The sequence below is a fragment of the Plasmopara halstedii genome (genome assembly GCF_900000015.1).
Source record: "Plasmopara halstedii genome assembly, contig: Scaffold_650, whole genome shotgun sequence".
Taxonomy (NCBI): Eukaryota; Oomycota; class Peronosporomycetes; order Peronosporales; family Peronosporaceae; genus Plasmopara; species Plasmopara halstedii.
In genome coordinates this window covers 1,619,644-1,637,642 of record NW_020187567.1, presented here as the reverse complement: position 1 = coordinate 1,637,642, position 17,999 = coordinate 1,619,644, and the positions used below count along the sequence as shown (strand labels likewise).

Here is a 17,999-nt window from a genome sequence, read left to right as displayed (position 1 = left end):
CTGTTAGATCGCATAAAGTACCTCACTTATGTGCCACTCGAGCCACAAACGTCGCTGTTGGACTCACTTCGCGAAGATCGATGCCTCAACTCAGCCGAACTGTTACGTGAGCATTGGAGATGGGAGCAGCTTTATTTACAGGCTATTCAAGCAATGGATCCTCGACACGAAGAAATCGCGAACCAAGTTCAAGTAACAGCAAGAGCCTTTTGTCGTGACTTACGTGAAAACCCAGTAGCTGTGGAGGTGCTGCGCCACAATGAAGCAGCAGCTCACAGCCGCTCTGCAAACTTGCAGATGCTGGTGAAAACCTTGTCAGAGCTTGCGGATATTACGCACACACAACTAGATAAGACATTAGAGGATGCGAAGTCAAAGAAAGAGCTTATGATAGTGGCTGAAAGCCGGCTCAAGCAAGCGGACGATGAACGGTCGGCAATTCGAGAAAAACTTAAAGAGACGCGCAAGGCTAGAGAAGATGAGGACGCACTGCTGGATGCACAAGTGCAAAAGCTGCGAGCCGAGTTGAATGCAATTAATCAGGTAATACGATGTTGCAAATCGTAGAAGCTCGCGCATCTCTGGTACTAATTTTCTATTGAATGTGGCAGAATGCTTCGCATGAATTGGCAATGATAGAAACTGACGTCAAAGAAGCACAAGCTAAATCATATGACCAATATTCGGACGAAATGAAGGTGTTGTTGAATCAAGCGTCTGTGCTAGAGTTACGAGCAGCGACGATGGTGCAGGAGCATCAAAATGAAGAAGATGCACTACGAAAGAAGAAGATCAAATTGGCTGCTGAGGTTGCAGCAGCGGTCGAGAATTACGACAAGGCGCTTGAAAAAATAATTGATGAGTTTCTTACGGAGAAAAAAATGTTCCAAAACGAGCTGGAGAAGTGCGAGCAGTTTGATGAACACTTTTTAAAGGTATGCCGTCATAATTTGTCAACGCTATACTACCATTGATAACTGATACGTGGTGATCTCACTTGTTGCCAGATTGACGAGGAGCAATCTCGTATTGATGCTGAAGAGCATATACTTGCAGGAATTCGAGCGCTTGAGTGCGAGAAGCTAATGGTGAGTTGATATAATGCATGCAATGTTTTGACTAAAGACTTTGCTCAAAACTTGAGTCATGTACAGAAAATCTTCAACGCAGCCACCAAAATTCAAAAAGTGTATCGAGGGATTCTGTGCCGCCGAGAGTACACTAAAAAAATGACCAAGGGCAGAAAAGGCAAGAAAAGTAGCAAGAAAAGCAAAGCTAGCTTGAAAGGCAAGAAAAAATAATTTGCGCGTGTATAAAATGCAGTCAAGTCGGTAAGAAACTTGACCACGATTGTTTACAAAGACGTTAATGGTGTCTAGCAAAAATTTACTTCGACGGCTGCTGTCCTGGGTTTTGTTGAAAGTTAATGTTGTACGATCCCGTAGCAGGATCCTGGACCATTTGAAAATTATCGGTGCTGAGTCCAAATTTGCCCAGGATCGTGTTACCAAATCCCTTGAGCTTATCCAACATCTCTGCCTTCATCTTTTCCTGCCGCTCGTGCACAACCTTCTGAAGTCGCTCATGGTTCTTTACAGCCGTGGGCACCGTTGGGTCGATCTTGAGGATGGCGTTGTAATCTGCTAAGGCTTCCTCCAGCTTGTCCATCTTTTCATATGCCTCTGCCCGCCGTAAAAGAGCCTTCACATATGTAGGCGAAAGAGTCACTGCCTGTGTACAATCGTCCACCGACTCTTCAGTCCGCCCAAGGCGCATCAGACACGCTGCTCGGTTGCTGAAGTAGACTGCCTGTGTATTAAATCATTTAACATAGTGGCTAGTGTTAGCTCCAATATGCGAATCTTTAACATTTTCAACGCACTCTATTGTATGCATACTCTTCATCTACGGGGCAGAGCTTCAGTGCTGTTGTGTAGCACTCGATAGCGTCCAAAAAGCTGCCTCGTGAGAAAAATCTGATACCCAACAGTAAAAATTAGCAGCTTTTAATCCGGAGACAAAAAGATCTAAACGCACTTGTTGCCGAGTTCTTTGGCACTTGATGCCTTTTTGACATATTTTGATTTGTCTTTGACGCCTTCATTCTTCTCGTCTGATGTATCCTCATCCACATCGTCATTCTTAACACTGAGCACGAGACGCTCTAACTGCTGCTCCAACGTTTCTTCCTCCTTCTCTTCCAGTGACACTTGAGGATGACTATTAGTCTCGTCCTTAAGATGTGCTACAGGGTAGTGCGTCTCCTCTTCCAACACCTCAAATCGAGACTCCATGGTATTGACAGTATTGAATTAAATGACGGATATGCTACATTTTGGGCAACTGCACTAATGTTCTCGAAGACCCTGGACCAAATTAGATTAAAGTCATATCTTTTGACTACTTACTTACTTGTTTCTTTGAATTGATACCAAAAAGTGTATTTGCTATCTATCGTATCAAAATCCATATATTTGTGTTAAGCATACCTTATGGAAGCGATAAACGGTGAATGCCAATAATGCAACCTTCTGCAGCTTGGATCGCGCATCAGACATCCTCTGTGCACGCCAAGCCCATTTCTAGTCTCTGCTTCTCTCCTAATGAAACTCTTTTAGCTTCATCCTGTATGTTATTTTCTTGTAACGCTTTTTTTGACACATAACTTATCCACTAAACACCGTCCTTCCTTCGCAGCGGCCGATTCTTTAGTTAAAATCTGGCGTTTGACGGTATCTAATGAGTTAGAGACGACATCTAAGATTTCTCTGTACGGACACGAAGCTGGTGTGTCTGCTGCGTGCTGGTCGCCGGATTCGCGGCACTTAGCGTCGGCCTCGGACGATCGCACAGCGCGACTCTGGGACGTGGAAACGGCTAAGACGTTGATTACCTTAGGTGCCACTTATCGAAGCTTGGATGCTGCTCTTAATACTCCGTTGTCACTTTTGGGAGGTTCATCCGCAATATTAGGGCTTGAAAAGGACGAATTAAGTGCTGAGGTCGTGTCAAACGACCCGCCAGTTGAGACGCATGCGGGCTTTGTAAGTTGCGTGGCTATTAACCCACAGGGATCATTGGTTGCCACGGGCTCTTATGATGAAAACGTCAGGCTCTGGGATGTTCGTTGTGGTAAAACAATTGCTGAAATCAATGCTCATCAAGAGCCCGTGGCGAGTGTGCACTTTCACCCGTTGGACGGCTCGCTGTTGGTCACGGCTGGATATGACGGTTTGGTGCGTGTGTGGGATGTTGCTTCTCGTCAGTGTTTACGCACAATTATCACAGAACCGGCAGCACCTGTTGGTAGTGCAAGTTTTACACCCAATGGACGCTACGTAATTAGCTCAACCCTCGATGGTACAATTCGTCTGTGGGACTATATGCATGACATCTGTGTGCGTACATATAGCGGTCATGTAAACCGCAAGTTTAGCATGCAATGCGCTTTCTTGGAGCAGCCATGTAACTCACGTCCACTTCTTGTCTGTGGATCGGAGAACAATCAGATTTTTATGTGGGATGTGGGCACACAAGATGTAGCCTCGGTCTTGACTGGTCACGACCATCCAGTGCTTGCACTTGCAGCTCATCCAGCCCGTGCGCTACTGGTATCTGGTTCCAATCGAGACATTAAAATTTGGAGGCCAAGCGTTGAAAGTGATGAAGACAGGAAGGTTAGTCGCAACGAGTTATCAAAAGCTTAAGCTTACTAGTGAAACTCTACTGCTGCATGTACGAGTACCATGAAGAGGCTCTTAAACACGGTTTCACCATTAAGATTCATAAAAAGCGAACCTCGATCCAATCTGCCCTTGCTCTAATGGTTCTTCAGCGTCTGTTGCATCTTGCTCAGATTTTTAAGATAACTGAGTGTGAACTGGTTGTCATCGCATCTTAAACAGAGCAAAGAGCTAGTGAGTGACAGGAAGAATGACATATCTTTACACTTGATGATTACGTACATCTTAGCAAGATCTTGTAGATGACGCGCAATGCTCTTCTGTAATGAGCGTAGTGGAGGAAGGCACGTAGCGCTGTTCGACGGGTCATCCCGCAGTGATTGGCCATGCGTATTCAGCACTGCAAGACTCCACTGAAGATAAAACTCAAGGTGTGGACTACATTCCAGCCGCTTAGCGAGCAGCTGCAGCAATCGTTGTAGATACATTTCGCAATGCAGCGATTTAGCCACAAGCAGGATATTTGCAACCGGAACACTTTCCACGCATCGCGCAATAAGCGGCTCCTCATTTAAATGCAGCGCCATAATTAATGCACGCGAGTATTCGCAGCGTGTAAGCGCCTGAGAAATATTTTCAGGTGTGATGTCTTCATCCAGCTCGAATGGGTCAAAGGCCAGACTCTCGTCGAGACCGTAAATTAAGAGGCCTTCCGTGGTTGCAGCAGCCCAAGCACGCCCTGTCGGAGAAAAAAGAACAGCTTTTGACAGCACCTCCATGTTTTTACGGCGATTACCGGGGTCAATCGCCCGCTTTGCACCCACAAGATCATCACTTTCTTTGTGGCTTGAAATTTCCGAGTCATTAAGATGTGCATCAAGCGCACTCTTACTGATACCACTCTCAGTTACGTTCTTATTGTTAAGCTTTTCCAAGATACCATCGAGAGACAGGTTGTGTGAAATCTGAAACTTTTTTAGCAAAAGCTGCGACTCTACTGCATAGATACAAACGAATTTGGAGCGTCCGCCAGCAAGAAGTAGCGAGCCATCTGCCGAATAGCAAACGCTTGTGAAATGCTTTGTGAGCTGGTTGTTAGCCGCTGTGATGAGATCTGATTCCTTACGCCCTCCAGCAATGTCACGCTTTCCTTCAATCGTACCAATTTGTTCCCCATCTTCTATATTCCAAATATTGATTGCACCGTTTAGTGTCGTGGATGCTAGTTGTTTACCATCTGGACGAATAGCAACTGCCAACACATCCGTGGGGTGAGCTAGGGGTTCGATAAAGCTCTTTTTGCTGGCAAACGGATTCCAAAGCCGCACAGTGTGGTCCCATGAAGCTGATGCTAGAACGGGCTCAGCAGACGATGAAGGTGAAAAGGCCAGTGACGTTACAGGTCCAGAATGACCGCTTAGTACGTCCGTGAGACGACCAGTCTGCAGTGACCAAATGTACACATTGAATGGGTCCATCGAGCCAGCACACACAACTTGTCCACTCTGATCGAGTGCTAGCGAAAGGAATTGCGTGGGTTCGGGTGTGGTAAGAACACGAAAGTTTTTGTATCGATTCAAATCAAATGCACGTACGGTACCATCTAAAGACGCACTTAGAACGGCTTGACCGGAGGTAGCAAATTGCACAGCCGTCACAGGAGCAGAGTGTTCTGTAAATGTGACATAGCAAAAACCAGTGTTTGTATCCCAGAGTTTGACCTTAGCATCGTCAGCACCAGTAGCGAGAAGGCGTCCGTCCGGTGAGTAGCTTGCAGCATTTAGATCAAAGTAGTGGCCTTGCTGCTTTAGTACATATGTCTCTGAGCGCCACTCCCACACCAGCAGCTGGCCGAGTTTGCGCGACGCAAAGGCCAGCCATTCCCCACTCGCATTCACTGCGACCGTCTCAAGCTCATTTTGCGTGACACTTAGTGTGTGAATATTCACAAACGCAGGTAGTTCGTACAGACCAAATGTACCATTACTAAAGCCTACCACAAGAATGCCAGTGGACGAGTGAAAGGTGCAACATAGCACCTTAGCATAGTCCATTTTGAGCACGTGCTTTTGACAAGTGTACCATTTGTAAGCTCGTGCGATTTCTGGAACAGAGGTCGACTGTGATAGTTTACGCTTGCGTGTCTTACTAGCGATTTCATTCTCACTTTTGCTTTCGTCATCACCACAACTCAAATGACTATTTTTCGTGTTCTCGACTGTTTCACTTTCTTCATCATTTTCATTCTGCTCCTCCTCACTTTCATCCGTCGTTTGTTCCGTCTTTTCGGCATACGGCAATTTGTATTTCCATTCGAAAGCTCCTCCATCGCGTCCAACTGTAAAAATCGATCTGTCATCTTGCGCGAAAAACGCGCCCACGACCACATCGCGGTGGCCTGAGAGGGTCAAAGGCTTGAAATTTGGGTATGAATCAACTGAAAATACACGTGCTGAAAGATCCTCTGCACTCGTTACAAAGAACTTTGCATCGTGCGACCATGACACGCTAACCACATCTGCATAATGTCCAGTGTATGTTCGGTGCAGCACAAATGGAGCAAATTCACGTACAATCCCAGGCGTGCGCCACAGCTGTACCTTGTTACCGATTGCAGCAGCAATGTATTGATCATCGGGGCTGAAATTTAAAGCCGTAACACGCTGCTTAAAGTGGAAACGGTAAAGTACAACACCGCGCTTTAAATTGATCAATAAACAACGACCATCCTCATCCACAATAAGTAGCAACCGTGAGTTGTGCGAAACTGCAACTCGCTCAATGTTTTTACGAGCTTCAAAGGCAAAAGTCCGTGAAGTGTTACTGCAAGGTACATTGGCATTTAGGATAAGTCAATCTGTATGATATATTCAGTATATCGTTCTGTAAACGCACTTGATGAGATCAAATTGAGTGACGCGATTGCCTACAGGACTCAACACTGAATTCCCGTCAGGTGTAAAGATGACATTGCCTTGAGAATAGACGCTTCCACACAAATGCTTGAATTGGTAAGCGAACTTCATTTCACAAAATTAAAAGTGTTGTCACTGGTTGGTCAGCATATTATAGAGGATGTCATTAGTTTTTAAACCAATTAAATGCTGTAACTCTACGATTATCATTTGTCATCCCAGCCATGGCTTCGTCAATGCCCAAGGGCGCACCTAGCGTCATGACCAAGTTTTTAGGTCTATTACGCAACTATCGAGAGTCTGTGACTGACGCTGAAGTACGTGATTACTTTCAGACGGAAGGTGGCGGTGGCTACGACCAGCTACCGGAAGTAATCAATACGTTGCTCACTGAGGGCAAGATCAAGATATTTAAGAAGGGGAACGTTCTGTCTTATGGAATTGTTGATGCTGAGGAAGCCGAACGCGTTCGTGGACTCACGTACGTTTCCCAAAGATTTACTTGGTCGGATAGAAATGACTTGATATTGTATGCGATGAACACGCCACAGATTGGAGCAACGTTTGGTGCTGCAGGAAATAGAGCGTGCAGGTAATAAAGGCATTTGGACTAGAGACATTAAGTCAAACACAAATATTCCGCAGGTGTGCTTAGATGTTTTGATGATAATAAAAAAGAGTTGGCGGGACTTATATGCCCTGGTGAATTAGCAACTTGTGACCAAGACGTTGCGACTCCTGGAGACCCGTCATCTTGTCAAGTCGGTCAAGTCGATCAGCAGCAAAAACAAAAAGCTATATATGCTATTTGACTTGGGTAAGTCTCATTGAACGAATGACAATACTTAGTATGTTACTAACGTAAACTACTACCAGTGCCTTCGACGGAGATCACAGGTGGTCCATGGTACAATGAGCAAGAGTTCGATCACGAATTCATCGACACACTCAGCACTTTTGTCTATGAAGTGATCAAGGCATCAGGAATGAGTACTTTGCACTCAATTACCGACAAAGTGCATGCTTCGGGTATCTCTAAGGTAGCGCTCGGTCCAGAGGAAATCTACTCTATCATTCAGACGCTCATGTATGATGGTCGTGTTGAAGAAGTGCGTTCAGTGCGGCTAACGCCTGGTGTACGTGACGTTTGTTTGAATCTGTCTCAATTATAACTCGCCTCACATATTCACGTCCGATTCTCCAGACTTCTCACGAGACCAAGTACAAAATTTCGCAACAGATCACCACCTTTAATTATTTGTCCGACACTCCGTGTGGCGTATGTCCGGTACGTCTACGTCTTGAGTTTCGAGACAAATTTTCGTTCTGGTATCACATTTTGTGTTGTTTTATTTATAGGTGTTTGCCCAGTGCCAGGAAGGTAATGTTATTTCGCCGCGCTCGTGTCTATATATGACGAAGTGGCTGGGCATCAAGGAGCTTGACATTTAGCTCCTACGTCGGACATATTCTAAAATACAATAGACTTGCAGCATATAGTTTAATTTAATCGTTGTCTGATCGATTATCCCTCAACACCGGCATTTGTCCACAGTTTCTCTGATCCTGGGCTAGCGTCTTACCCGCTTTTTCCTGATCCAACATTGTTATGGTATTTGGCTGCGATCATACCCTACGCTGACAAACGTTCCTAGCACAGAACATGTTCGAGAACATATACTGTGACTGCAGGCTTCCGGTCGATGCAGGCGTTTTACCCGATTTTCGCCGCAGTGACGTAAGAAATTGTTTTTGGCTGGATCAAAGTCTGTTAATGTTATGATTGAAAAAGCTGTCGATAATGAAGCAAGCACTTCATGTAACGAAAGCTTGTCAAAAAAGCCACTGACAATGGAGGAAAAGGCTACTGAATCATCTATAACGCTGAGCAATGATTTCGAGCAAAACGCTACCATTCTTGTCAACGCGCTCTTTGACAATTCTACTGCTGTAACAAGTTTTAAGAACAGCAATGACCATGGGGAACCGCAAGCGTTTTTTAGCTGCGTGTACAGATTTCTTCGCATTTATTTTGGATGTGGCAAGTCGTTCACATTTAGCGCTTATACGAGGACATCTGTCCGACTCCTACTTGTGTTTGTGTGTATATGAATGGAATGGCATTGGTGCTCGGGACGAGCACAACTTGCTGCAACCAGGGGGCCACAAATGTTTATGTATTTTTACGAATATGCTTTAACAACGTCGATACTCTCGCAACCAAGTCAGACGGCTGAGCTTCTTTTTACCAGTATTACAACGGTGTGACCCTCCACTATGCAGTGAAGTCGCAGATAGTTAGTCTATAATGGCCGATTCAACTCAGCCCTGTATCGGTGAGTCCGCTCACACATGTTTTACCCTCAAAAGCGGTAACTTTTTGGTCACTGATTGCTCCACACGATGATCTCTTTGAATAGCGATGAGAAAACTTACCAGACCACGACATGATACGCGCACAAAAGAGTAGATCGATCATTTAGAGGTGAAGATGATTCGATTGTGGAACCATTTTAAGTGTCTCCAGACTTGTGAAAAAATGATCCAGTGGAATTGCTACATGTAAGGAGACATTTGAGTGCGACATCTGCTACACCCGCTTTACCAGCTAATCTTATGGCAAGAGTGGTTAATGTACAAAACGACGGGAGGTAAACCGTCATTTTCTATGCAGCGCAAAGCAGTTTCGTGAAAGCAATGAGAGTACGCACCATCAAGGGACCTTCCTGTCCAGTCAATTTGAATAGCAGGAAAAAAGCATAATGCACGCAGCCAGCTTGCAGGTAACATCAGTGTGAAGCGTCAGGTTCAGGCAAAATACACATTTAATTGCTGGCGTAATCTATTTGGAAACGTCAAAGACTTGCTCAAAAATTCGGTGCAGATTGATGCTCTCCAAGTAGCCCTGTATATTTGAGCAAATTAGCAGTAGCCACACAACTGATAATCAGGATACGATTATAGACTCGAGCGTAAAGGATAACGTACGGCTTTCATCTTTTTGACAGCATGGAGATAAACGACGATTGCATGAAAACAATTCTCCTCTCCCTACAGACAATCACAAAATAAATCCAGCGAAACGAGAGTATAACCAAATAAATACGCACCGGAACAATCTCCCGGACCGCCCCCTTGACCAGCGCCTTAAAATGAGGTGGACGCGCTACTGTTTTTACGAGGAACAGCCGACTTCGAACTTGTAGTGTAAATGGTCTGTTCGGGCCCTTGTTGAAATAATAAGATTTCCAAAATGGCCGATCACGCCCGTTGTCTGCTGGTAGCATGTTATCCATCAGACAGCAGAATGTGTTCATTAAAATCTCCGCATCTGTAGGCAAGCTGTCAGCCCAATCTTTGCCCTTCCAGGTCGAGCCCTTATTCCAACGATACCGATCAAGACTACGATCTTTTGACAACATGATGAGCCGCTCTAGCACGTATTGTTGACGCTCTAGTGAAGCATAGTCTGTACTGCTTGGATCACCCACATTCAAATATTTTTCAAACTTTATCATCATAGAAATGTGAAGTCAATACATATCGTTCTAAAGACTTGATAGCAAGGATATCAAGCGTACACTTTGATGCTCTTCGAACAGATACACCCCTCGCTCTTGACTATAAAACAGTGGATCTTTCGCGAGATTTCGCAACATGTCCGAAAGCGACACATTCGTCATTTGATTGGTCTGACCCGGCGGACAGAGTATCGCCTGCGATGGCACACGACGAAGTAAAACGTCTGCCATGACGCCGCAATTATTCAGTGCATTCGCATTATCGAGAAATGCCTCAACCACATCTTTCACGTGATACGCTAGCAAGCGACGAATGTTGCGGCAATACAAATGCATAAACATGGCAAGTCCCCACTCTTCAAGTTGCTGCCACGCAATGTGCGGAAGCGATGATGTACGTAGTGGATCCTCCTCCTCTCCAATATTAATATCACGAAGGTACGGGTCAAATCCTGATGCCTGATATACACGAGGAACCATAGATGTATTGCCATATATGCCAAAAGCATCACTCTGGTATGAGTTTTCCATGCCGTAAACCGAAGTTGAGTGCATCGATTCTTCCAATTCAGTTTGCTTTTGAGCTTTTAAAAGCCGACGAAGATACGCCTTGCCGTCCTCTACAGTCTTTACTGGAGCGGGGTCAAAGAAGGAGTGTCTGTCTTGAATCCGTCCTTTATGAGACGTTTTTTTGTTATCTGATAATTGTCCACGCAGTGACTTGAGCTTCATTACCTCGTCAACTAAATCACAACAGAATTTATGTAGTCAGCTCACCCGCCTATTAATGGCCAAACTTATACTCATACTTAGTGCAGAGCCACTTAGTGAGGTAGTGATAGCTTCGGACTTGTTAGCTCGAGCCAAGTACTGCAATAGCGATAAATATTGCAACTTTGTTAAACACAACTTTATTGAACACATTACCATTTGCTTACCTTAGCATTAAATTGAATAAGCAGCTCTTCCCCCTGCACTTGTGCCACTCGCATCACTAGCAGCACCGATACCACGAAGACTCCGTGACCTACAAGATCAAAAAGTTCACTTGAGTGATTATTGTGTTGAGAGACTATTTTGTCAGTAGACCTGCAGTAGCCAACAGACTGGGCAAGATGGCAGAGCTCCACTCGCCGTTGACGACACTCCATAATGGAGGCAATGTCAGCCACAGAAATGCTGCAAGCATCAGTGCTACCGAGCCCAAGTTGCTAGTATATGTTTCTAGCTGCGCCTCGCGGATGGCACGTGTCTCCATATCGCGCAGAGCATCGGCACCTGCCATTGTATGATATATAACCTTAGGAACTTCGAATTGATATTTTAAGTAGCTTACATCAATTATCCAAATTTAATACTACGAATATTTCAGAGCTTAAGACTTCACGCTTTCCATAGCTTCCAGGATGTAGCTTCATCAATGGTGAAGATCTCGCCTATCAAGAGGCTGCCGCACTCCTCAAAGCTTGAAGTAGGATTGCCAAATAAATTATGCATTGGACCGAGGCGCTGCAGATATATAGACACTGCATTCTACACAGTAACTTGAATGATCGGGGACGTTTATCATGGTTGTAGTCAACACGAGGCGACAGCAAACCTTTCGGTATCACGCGTCAAATCGCCACGAATACTTGACGTTAAGAGTCCGGATAATATGCCAATGAACTCCCACATTGTAGTAAGATCCTTCACCCAGCTAATAACGATCCATCTTATGATAACACTGGGTTTAAAAGCTCAATTAAGTTACCGATTCTATAAAATTTGAGGTCAGAGCACAAATCTTCAAAAATACTAAGAGGAATGCACTTCAACTCGTCGCCGATATAGTACGACAAGGGTCGCATCTGTTACAGCTAAAATTGCACTTCATCTGAAATTGAAGTTTAAATTTGTCACTTGCAATGAGGTCAAACGTTCTGGACCTGCTTACGTAACACTCTTGGTCATTGCAATGAAAACTCCGTTTAACGTGGTTACTCCATCCCAAATGCTGCATTAACCACAATGACATACATTACTATTACCACTATTCAGTTACTCTTAATTTTTGCTTTAATAACCGTATTCATTTATTTCTCAATACGCATGGCCCTGTTATACAACTCCAACAGCTAGCGTAACATCAAAATGACTGGATGATTACCACTATCACGGCTTTTTACCTGGAAGCACGTCCTGTTCGGTTATATTAAAACAGTTTGATAAAGTTGCGGACGGGGAAACAAAGTATATATTGACAACTAACAGCCAAAAATGATAACCGAGCGTCGATTTCATTCACGCAAGTTTGCCATGCGTAAGAGAATATTTCGAAACAATTGACTACCTGATTAAGGATCGATTCCGCATGAAAACGTGAAATTGGTCTCGGTTATTACTTGAGATATAGACACGCAGTGACTTTAACTTGCATACAATTCTGACACCTCCTCGCTTGCTGCGCAATTGATCATGGCGCCTTCAAAGCCCAAAAGGTGCCCAAATGCAACACTACGGCCCTTTACTGCCGCATCCCAAAAAGCCGATCAAAATTAGTCACCACCGAAAGCCTCAAACACTCTTCTTTTTGGTAGTTCATTACGCGGTCGCAGCATCCAAACTGGCATTTTGATCACGTTATCACTAGGTTCGACGAATCGACAGATAACCAGCGGAATCTACTTACCGCATGCAAATAAGACTTCTAACCGCATTTATCTCTCCTACTTGATATAGTTTTTTCGGCGACGAGCTATCACAGACGGTCAGAAAGGATACATCAGGTGTTTGGACCGGCATCTTCCCCATGTCTACGTTGCACCCGGTGAAAGATTTCAATTATGCTGCATCCAACGAAATTTCGGATTGGCTTGGTTTGACTTAAAATTTATTCACTCAGACTTCTGTACACGACTCACTCCGACTATCAGTGCGATCGGTACCGCATTCAAGAAAAAGCAAATGTGAGTCTGTGTATGAGTAATTACCACAATTGAGCGCGGCAAGTGAGCGGCGTCTTAAACGATCTAAATCAAAATTCAATAATCGAAAGAGATGACTGTGGTTTTGTAGAACTTAATCGTCGACGATTCAATTGGAGTTTCATCGAACACAGGAGCATTTGAGAAACGAAATTACGAACAAAAATAGGAAATCCTTGTCGGCTCTGGTATGTCCACCGGAGAGGCATGTGCCTGCTCTTTACGGGCGCGACTCCACCAGGTGCAGAGAAGAGAAATTGACATGTAATCTGTGAGCCTTCGTACCACCGACAGAGTTATAATTGCTAGATTGAAGATGCTCGCAGTCGGGAAATGGAGGCTCATGGATCGCTAGTTCGAAAGCTCGAGTGTGAACTGGAAACTCGACGAGGCAACGAGACTGAGCTTCAACACACAGTTGCCAAGCTCCGAGCAGAAAAGTTTCGCATTGAAGCGATGCGCGACGCGGCAGAGGCAAAGTCCCATCAGATTCTTAAAACGCTGGAAATTCAGCGTATCGAGAGTTTGAAGGTGAGGAGATACAATTTTGGTACAGTCATATCCTTTCTAAAGACAAATTTACACAGCGTGAAGATGAATTTCAAAAGTTCCGTGAGGGTAGCAAGCGTCAGCAGAGAGATGATCAATATAAGATTAGTGAACTCATGAGCGAGACACGAAAACTTAGTTCTGAGGTTTGCCTTCGCTTATTTGAAACAATTAGTGCAGACTTCCACATGTCAATTTTGTAGTTAGGCAAATGTACGGCTTCCTTGAACAGCGCGAATCATAACATTAAAATATTAGAAGTGACGAATGAAGAGCATACTTCGCGAGCAAAGAGTCAGGTAAGTTCTTGAGCCGTCTTGTACGATTTCTTGTTTGTTCACAATGCGAATACAGGCAACGGCGATGAAAGAACTTTTGGATCGATTAGCTGGTATGCAAAGCGAAATACAGGCAGCATCAGTGCGCTCAGAGCTGACTGTAAGCTAGCAAAAAGCTCTTGGCATCTTTTAATTGCAATTTCACGACAATATATAGCTTTCAGATCTCACTACCTCTCGAGAGCAACAGAAGCTTCTGCATGGAGAGATTCAGGAATTAGAGCGACGAATGTATCGCCTAGTTCTGTCTCGGAATCGAGCAATTTATTGGAGACAAAATCGACAGGAGATGTGGGAGAAACAATTCCTACTGCAAGGCACATTCCTCACTTGGGTGTCGCTTTTTAGAGAAGAAAAAGGGCGATCCACTGTTGAACGTCACGAAAACACTCAAGCTCAACTTCAGGGAATTAAAACGGATATATCAAGGTGCAGCTGTAAAGCAAAAGAAATTTTGAAAAGCGCTCGACAAATTTGTACAAGCGAGCGTATGCGAATCGTATCAGTGCGCAACGACGTTATCAAAACGGAGATTCCTAAAGTTCTGGAACTGATTGAAACGCAGAAAGTTGCTTATGAAAGTCTGCAAAGAACTTTTGAATCGCAAATTCGAACACAGCAAGAGGTTACGGATATGGAAAGAGAACGGCATGGCATGCTAAACCAAGATACCGAACATTGTATAAAAGCTCTCAAAACTGCTTTGCAAACAAATTTTAAGCTCTTGAGAATGCAACAACGCGCCATTCTTCTAGTAATTTCTACCAGGAAAAGGCGAGAATTCAACCGGCGCATTTTTAGCTGTTGGAAAGAATGCTATCTGCGATCGACAATCGGGCAAGCTATACATACGGCAATGATTTTTCGATCGCAGCATCCACAGCTTTATAATGTGAACTCGTTCAGTTCGATTGTGAATCATGGAGAGTTGCAGTTTGTGCCGTCCGCCAAAAAACCACATTTGAGGCAGCAGTTTAACTCTGATTGCTCTATCACTTCTGAGCTCAGTAAACCAACTGACATGATGTGGGTTAAATGGCGGCGTAGGGGATGGTAAGCGAGGATATACATTATCGCATAGATTTTTCTTACACTATAACTCTACTATGATCATGTTTTATTCTCCATCACCACGAATGGTCCGTCTCCATCATGGAGAAAGTAAGGGCAGACGTAACATCTGCTAGTACCAAGATCCTGGTCGGCAAAATCATACCTATTGACCTTTCCAACTTAGTCGCCTCTAAAGTGCTCGCAGAGGTTCTACCTCCTGCACTCCAAGCAGCCCTCGCGGTATGGATGTAACGGGGATACACGTACCCTATAGGTGTACTACACAAGTAAGTGTAATCACTCAGTGATGTGGCTACACCGTAACAGACAAGTCGCGCCGACTTGAAGTTGAATTCAGCATTCAATGCCACGTTCACCGCTTCTTCAAAGATGGCGGATGCACACGGAAGACTTCCATCCTGGCCACGCCAGTGCGTAGGCCCCACGTAGACGGTCACTGCGACCGCCTCGGTGAGAGGATTGGCTGTCATCCCGGCAACGAAAGTGCGCAACGCTTGAACCAACTCCTTTATGTCCTGTCGGTCGACAAAGAAACGCGATCTCACGCGATATGCCTGATTGGATGACGAGAACACTCGCAGAAGCTGATACTTCAGCTCCTTTCAGGAGGGGAAAGCCACATTAACCGAAGTGCCGCACGTCAGTGTCCATTCTCGCGCTCGGCCCCCGAGCTTGAAAATAGCTAGCGCCACGCGCTGTTGCTCGTTTCATTTTGAAGCATGGTGGATGCCAAAGTCATCTCGGCCTCTCTTATCCAGAGCAGGATATTCTCTCCATTTTTACCCTCAAAGGTCTAAACGCTCACCAAGAGCGACCTGGGTCGAATGAAATCATCCGTCGTCGATGGTGGCGTCAAAGACGCAGTCGACGCTGACAGCTTCTGCTGTAAGTGCTCTAACAGAGCTATTTCATAAGTTGAAGACGCCTCTAGGTACACTTTGGGTCTCAGGCCTTTGCGCAACGATATGCCCCACGCCCTCAGGGCCAAATAGGTACATCAGCTTGTTAAGTCCGTCCTGAGGAATATTCCTGTTGCGGGCAAACAGGAATATTCCTCCATCCTCACAGAATGCACAACCTCAGAGCTCGACCAGCAATAGATCTCAGCTATGCCGGGAAGGAGGATGGAGAGCTCCGAGCTGCTGAGCAGCGTGTAAACACCCGACGGTATTCTCTGTGGAGACGCCCGTCACCTTCGGACAAGTTGTCTCCTGCGCTAGGCGCGTAAAGGTTCGTTGATCCGACGTCCCGCTTCTACCTGCCTGGTTTGTCGCGGGGAAACGAGAAAACCCAGTTGGCTTCGGGCGCTCAACAGGGGAAGAACTGGTTTATGTTGACCTTCAAAGAGGTAGAGGGCAGCAAAGACCAGACCCGAAGAGCTGCGCGCTCTTGAACACGGAAAGAAAGCCATGGAAATCCTTATCGATATCGAGGCGTCGGGCAGTTATGCTCGACGCTCTACGATCGAAGGAAGTCAGCTGTGTGCTGAGGCGCTGAAAGCGCGGTTGGGTGACGCCGTCACCGTTCGCTTAGCGATGGGGGCTTTTCTCACTGTGCCGAGGGTCCCTGTGGATCTCGGTGTAAGCTCCTTGACTTTGATAGCGTGGAACGCTACCTAGTCTTAGACTTGGATGCAAGGTATGACCTCATCCATAGTATGACATGGTTGACACACCATGAGCCATGGACTGATTGGAGGTCGAAGACCTTTGGCGCTACGCGCACGTTTCCTAGTGGAACTTTGGTGAGTCATGAATCCACCTCTGCTAGGAAGCAGAAGCGCTGGTGGCGCGAGCACTGGACCAGGATAGTCAATGTGCTGGATATCAGAGCATCCGTGGTGTCGAACACTAAAGGTGTTTGGGACAGGAGTCCCGAGCGTGGTTCGTGGGCTGAATGTGGAGTGGCACGTAGCCCACTGAGCGCTGCTCACGTTTCGAAGTAGTTGCTGTATGTCAAGGGTGGCATGGTCGGACGAAGTCCGAGGCATCAAGGACGAGGCCCTTGTGATGCACGTGGAGTGGCACGTAACCCACTGAGCAATGCCCACGTTTCAGAGCAGCTGCTGCATGCCAAGAGTGGCATGGTCGAACGAGGTCCGAGGCATTTTGGGCTGATGCGCATGGAGTGGCGTTATTCACTGGACGAAGACTGCAGTATCGCAGCTCTTAGTCGAATGTTGTTTATACATCCAGGCTCCTATGAAGCAGGGAGTGGGGACGCTGGAGGACGCTGAGTGCGTGTTCTTAATGGTCTCGACGAGACGTGAACCCGCTTTAGAGAGAAGACGGCGCAGCCGTATGTTATCTGCAAAACGCATGGCGTCGACCCTGTCCTAGGGTGTGTCTACCGTAGACGATAGCGCACAGATATATACCCTTGTCGACGGTATGTCAGGAGAGAAAGACGGTGAAGTCACACTCGAGGCTATTCTCGCGGTGGATGCTCTTCTTGAGCCTGACGAAATGTCCTTCGAAGAGTTTGTCGGAGCCTTGAAGGCAGCCAATTTAACCGATATGATCATTATACGACCAATCGAGGAGATTAACTCGTCGTCGCTTCTGGATGAAGCTGTCCCGGAGGACTTTAAGAGGGTGCGGAACGCTTGAAGTGGATCGCTGATCCTGATGGAACCCTCGGATTCGTACTATCCATTGGTAAATAAGTTACAAGACGTCGTCTCCAAAGACCCGCCGTGGTCCTACCTCCGGACCGAGGTGTGCGTCATGAGATTGATCTGGTTCCGAAAGCCAAATACTGCGTAACACACATCAATCGCCCCTGCCCAAGGAGCAGTGTAACGTCATTGATGCATTTTCCGTGCGAAGCACGAGGCAGGTATGGTGCGTGAGTGCAAGTCTCCCCATTCTACACCCACGTTTTGTGTCCGGAAGCCGAACGGCAAGTGGCGTATCGTTCACGCTTATAATAAGCTAAAAGCTTCCAAATTCCA

At 45.8% G+C, this 17,999-nt stretch overlaps 8 protein-coding genes across 8 annotated transcripts; 5 read left to right on the top strand and 3 right to left on the bottom strand.

Moving 5' to 3' along the window:
- Nucleotides 1–153: 153 nt before the first annotated feature.
- On the top strand, nucleotides 154–1,301 carry PHALS_12964 (IQ motif, EF-hand binding site; the record flags this gene model as incomplete). The annotated part of the gene is made up of 4 exons (XM_024728622.1): nucleotides 154–543; nucleotides 612–935; nucleotides 1,008–1,088; nucleotides 1,155–1,301. The coding sequence occupies 4 exons, from the start codon at nucleotides 154–156 to the stop codon at nucleotides 1,299–1,301; spliced, it is 942 nt and encodes a 313-aa protein (XP_024579081.1).
- Nucleotides 1,302–1,386: 85 nt separating this feature from the next.
- Nucleotides 1,387–2,294, bottom strand: PHALS_12963 (TPR repeat-containing protein; the record flags this gene model as incomplete). The annotated part of the gene is made up of 3 exons (XM_024728621.1): nucleotides 1,387–1,809; nucleotides 1,883–1,976; nucleotides 2,038–2,294. The coding sequence occupies 3 exons, from the start codon at nucleotides 2,292–2,294 to the stop codon at nucleotides 1,387–1,389; spliced, it is 774 nt and encodes a 257-aa protein (XP_024579080.1).
- Nucleotides 2,295–2,521: 227 nt separating this feature from the next.
- PHALS_12962 (WD40 repeat-containing protein) lies at nucleotides 2,522–3,707 on the top strand (the record flags this gene model as incomplete). Its single annotated transcript, XM_024728620.1, has 2 exons — nucleotides 2,522–2,627; nucleotides 2,698–3,707. 2 exons carry the CDS (start codon nucleotides 2,522–2,524, stop codon nucleotides 3,705–3,707), a joined length of 1,116 nt encoding a protein of 371 aa, XP_024579079.1.
- A 113-nt stretch (nucleotides 3,708–3,820) lies between these two features.
- PHALS_12961 (WD40-repeat-containing subunit of the 18S rRNA processing complex) lies at nucleotides 3,821–6,709 on the bottom strand (the record flags this gene model as incomplete). Its single annotated transcript, XM_024728619.1, has 3 exons — nucleotides 3,821–3,896; nucleotides 3,966–6,506; nucleotides 6,579–6,709. The coding sequence occupies 3 exons, from the start codon at nucleotides 6,707–6,709 to the stop codon at nucleotides 3,821–3,823; spliced, it is 2,748 nt and encodes a 915-aa protein (XP_024579078.1).
- A 113-nt stretch (nucleotides 6,710–6,822) lies between these two features.
- PHALS_12960 (dna-directed rna polymerase iii subunit) lies at nucleotides 6,823–8,050 on the top strand (the record flags this gene model as incomplete). The annotated part of the gene is made up of 6 exons (XM_024728618.1): nucleotides 6,823–7,079; nucleotides 7,150–7,243; nucleotides 7,310–7,415; nucleotides 7,475–7,734; nucleotides 7,803–7,886; nucleotides 7,958–8,050. 6 exons carry the CDS (start codon nucleotides 6,823–6,825, stop codon nucleotides 8,048–8,050), a joined length of 894 nt encoding a protein of 297 aa, XP_024579077.1.
- Nucleotides 8,051–9,440, top strand: PHALS_14651 (uncharacterized protein). Its single transcript, XM_036407539.1, has one exon. The coding sequence runs from the start codon at nucleotides 8,571–8,573 to the stop codon at nucleotides 8,796–8,798; it is 228 nt and encodes a 75-aa protein (XP_036263233.1). The 5' UTR covers nucleotides 8,051–8,570; the 3' UTR covers nucleotides 8,799–9,440.
- On the bottom strand, nucleotides 9,441–11,404 carry PHALS_12959 (Uncharacterized conserved membrane protein; the record flags this gene model as incomplete). The annotated part of the gene is made up of 7 exons (XM_024728616.1): nucleotides 9,441–9,503; nucleotides 9,587–9,649; nucleotides 9,709–10,107; nucleotides 10,180–10,862; nucleotides 10,929–10,989; nucleotides 11,058–11,146; nucleotides 11,209–11,404. The coding sequence occupies 7 exons, from the start codon at nucleotides 11,402–11,404 to the stop codon at nucleotides 9,441–9,443; spliced, it is 1,554 nt and encodes a 517-aa protein (XP_024579075.1).
- A 1,871-nt stretch (nucleotides 11,405–13,275) lies between these two features.
- On the top strand, nucleotides 13,276–15,029 carry PHALS_12958 (uncharacterized protein; the record flags this gene model as incomplete). The annotated part of the gene is made up of 6 exons (XM_024728615.1): nucleotides 13,276–13,326; nucleotides 13,395–13,616; nucleotides 13,673–13,780; nucleotides 13,838–13,933; nucleotides 13,989–14,072; nucleotides 14,130–15,029. 6 exons carry the CDS (start codon nucleotides 13,276–13,278, stop codon nucleotides 15,027–15,029), a joined length of 1,461 nt encoding a protein of 486 aa, XP_024579074.1.
- Between the last annotated feature and the right edge of the window lie 2,970 nt (nucleotides 15,030–17,999).

What these genes read in the sequence shown, in the direction of transcription:
- PHALS_14651 (XM_036407539.1), top strand. Translation starts at nt 8,571, where the DNA reads ATGACCATGGGGAACCGCAAGCGTTTTTTAGCTGCGTGTACAGATTTC.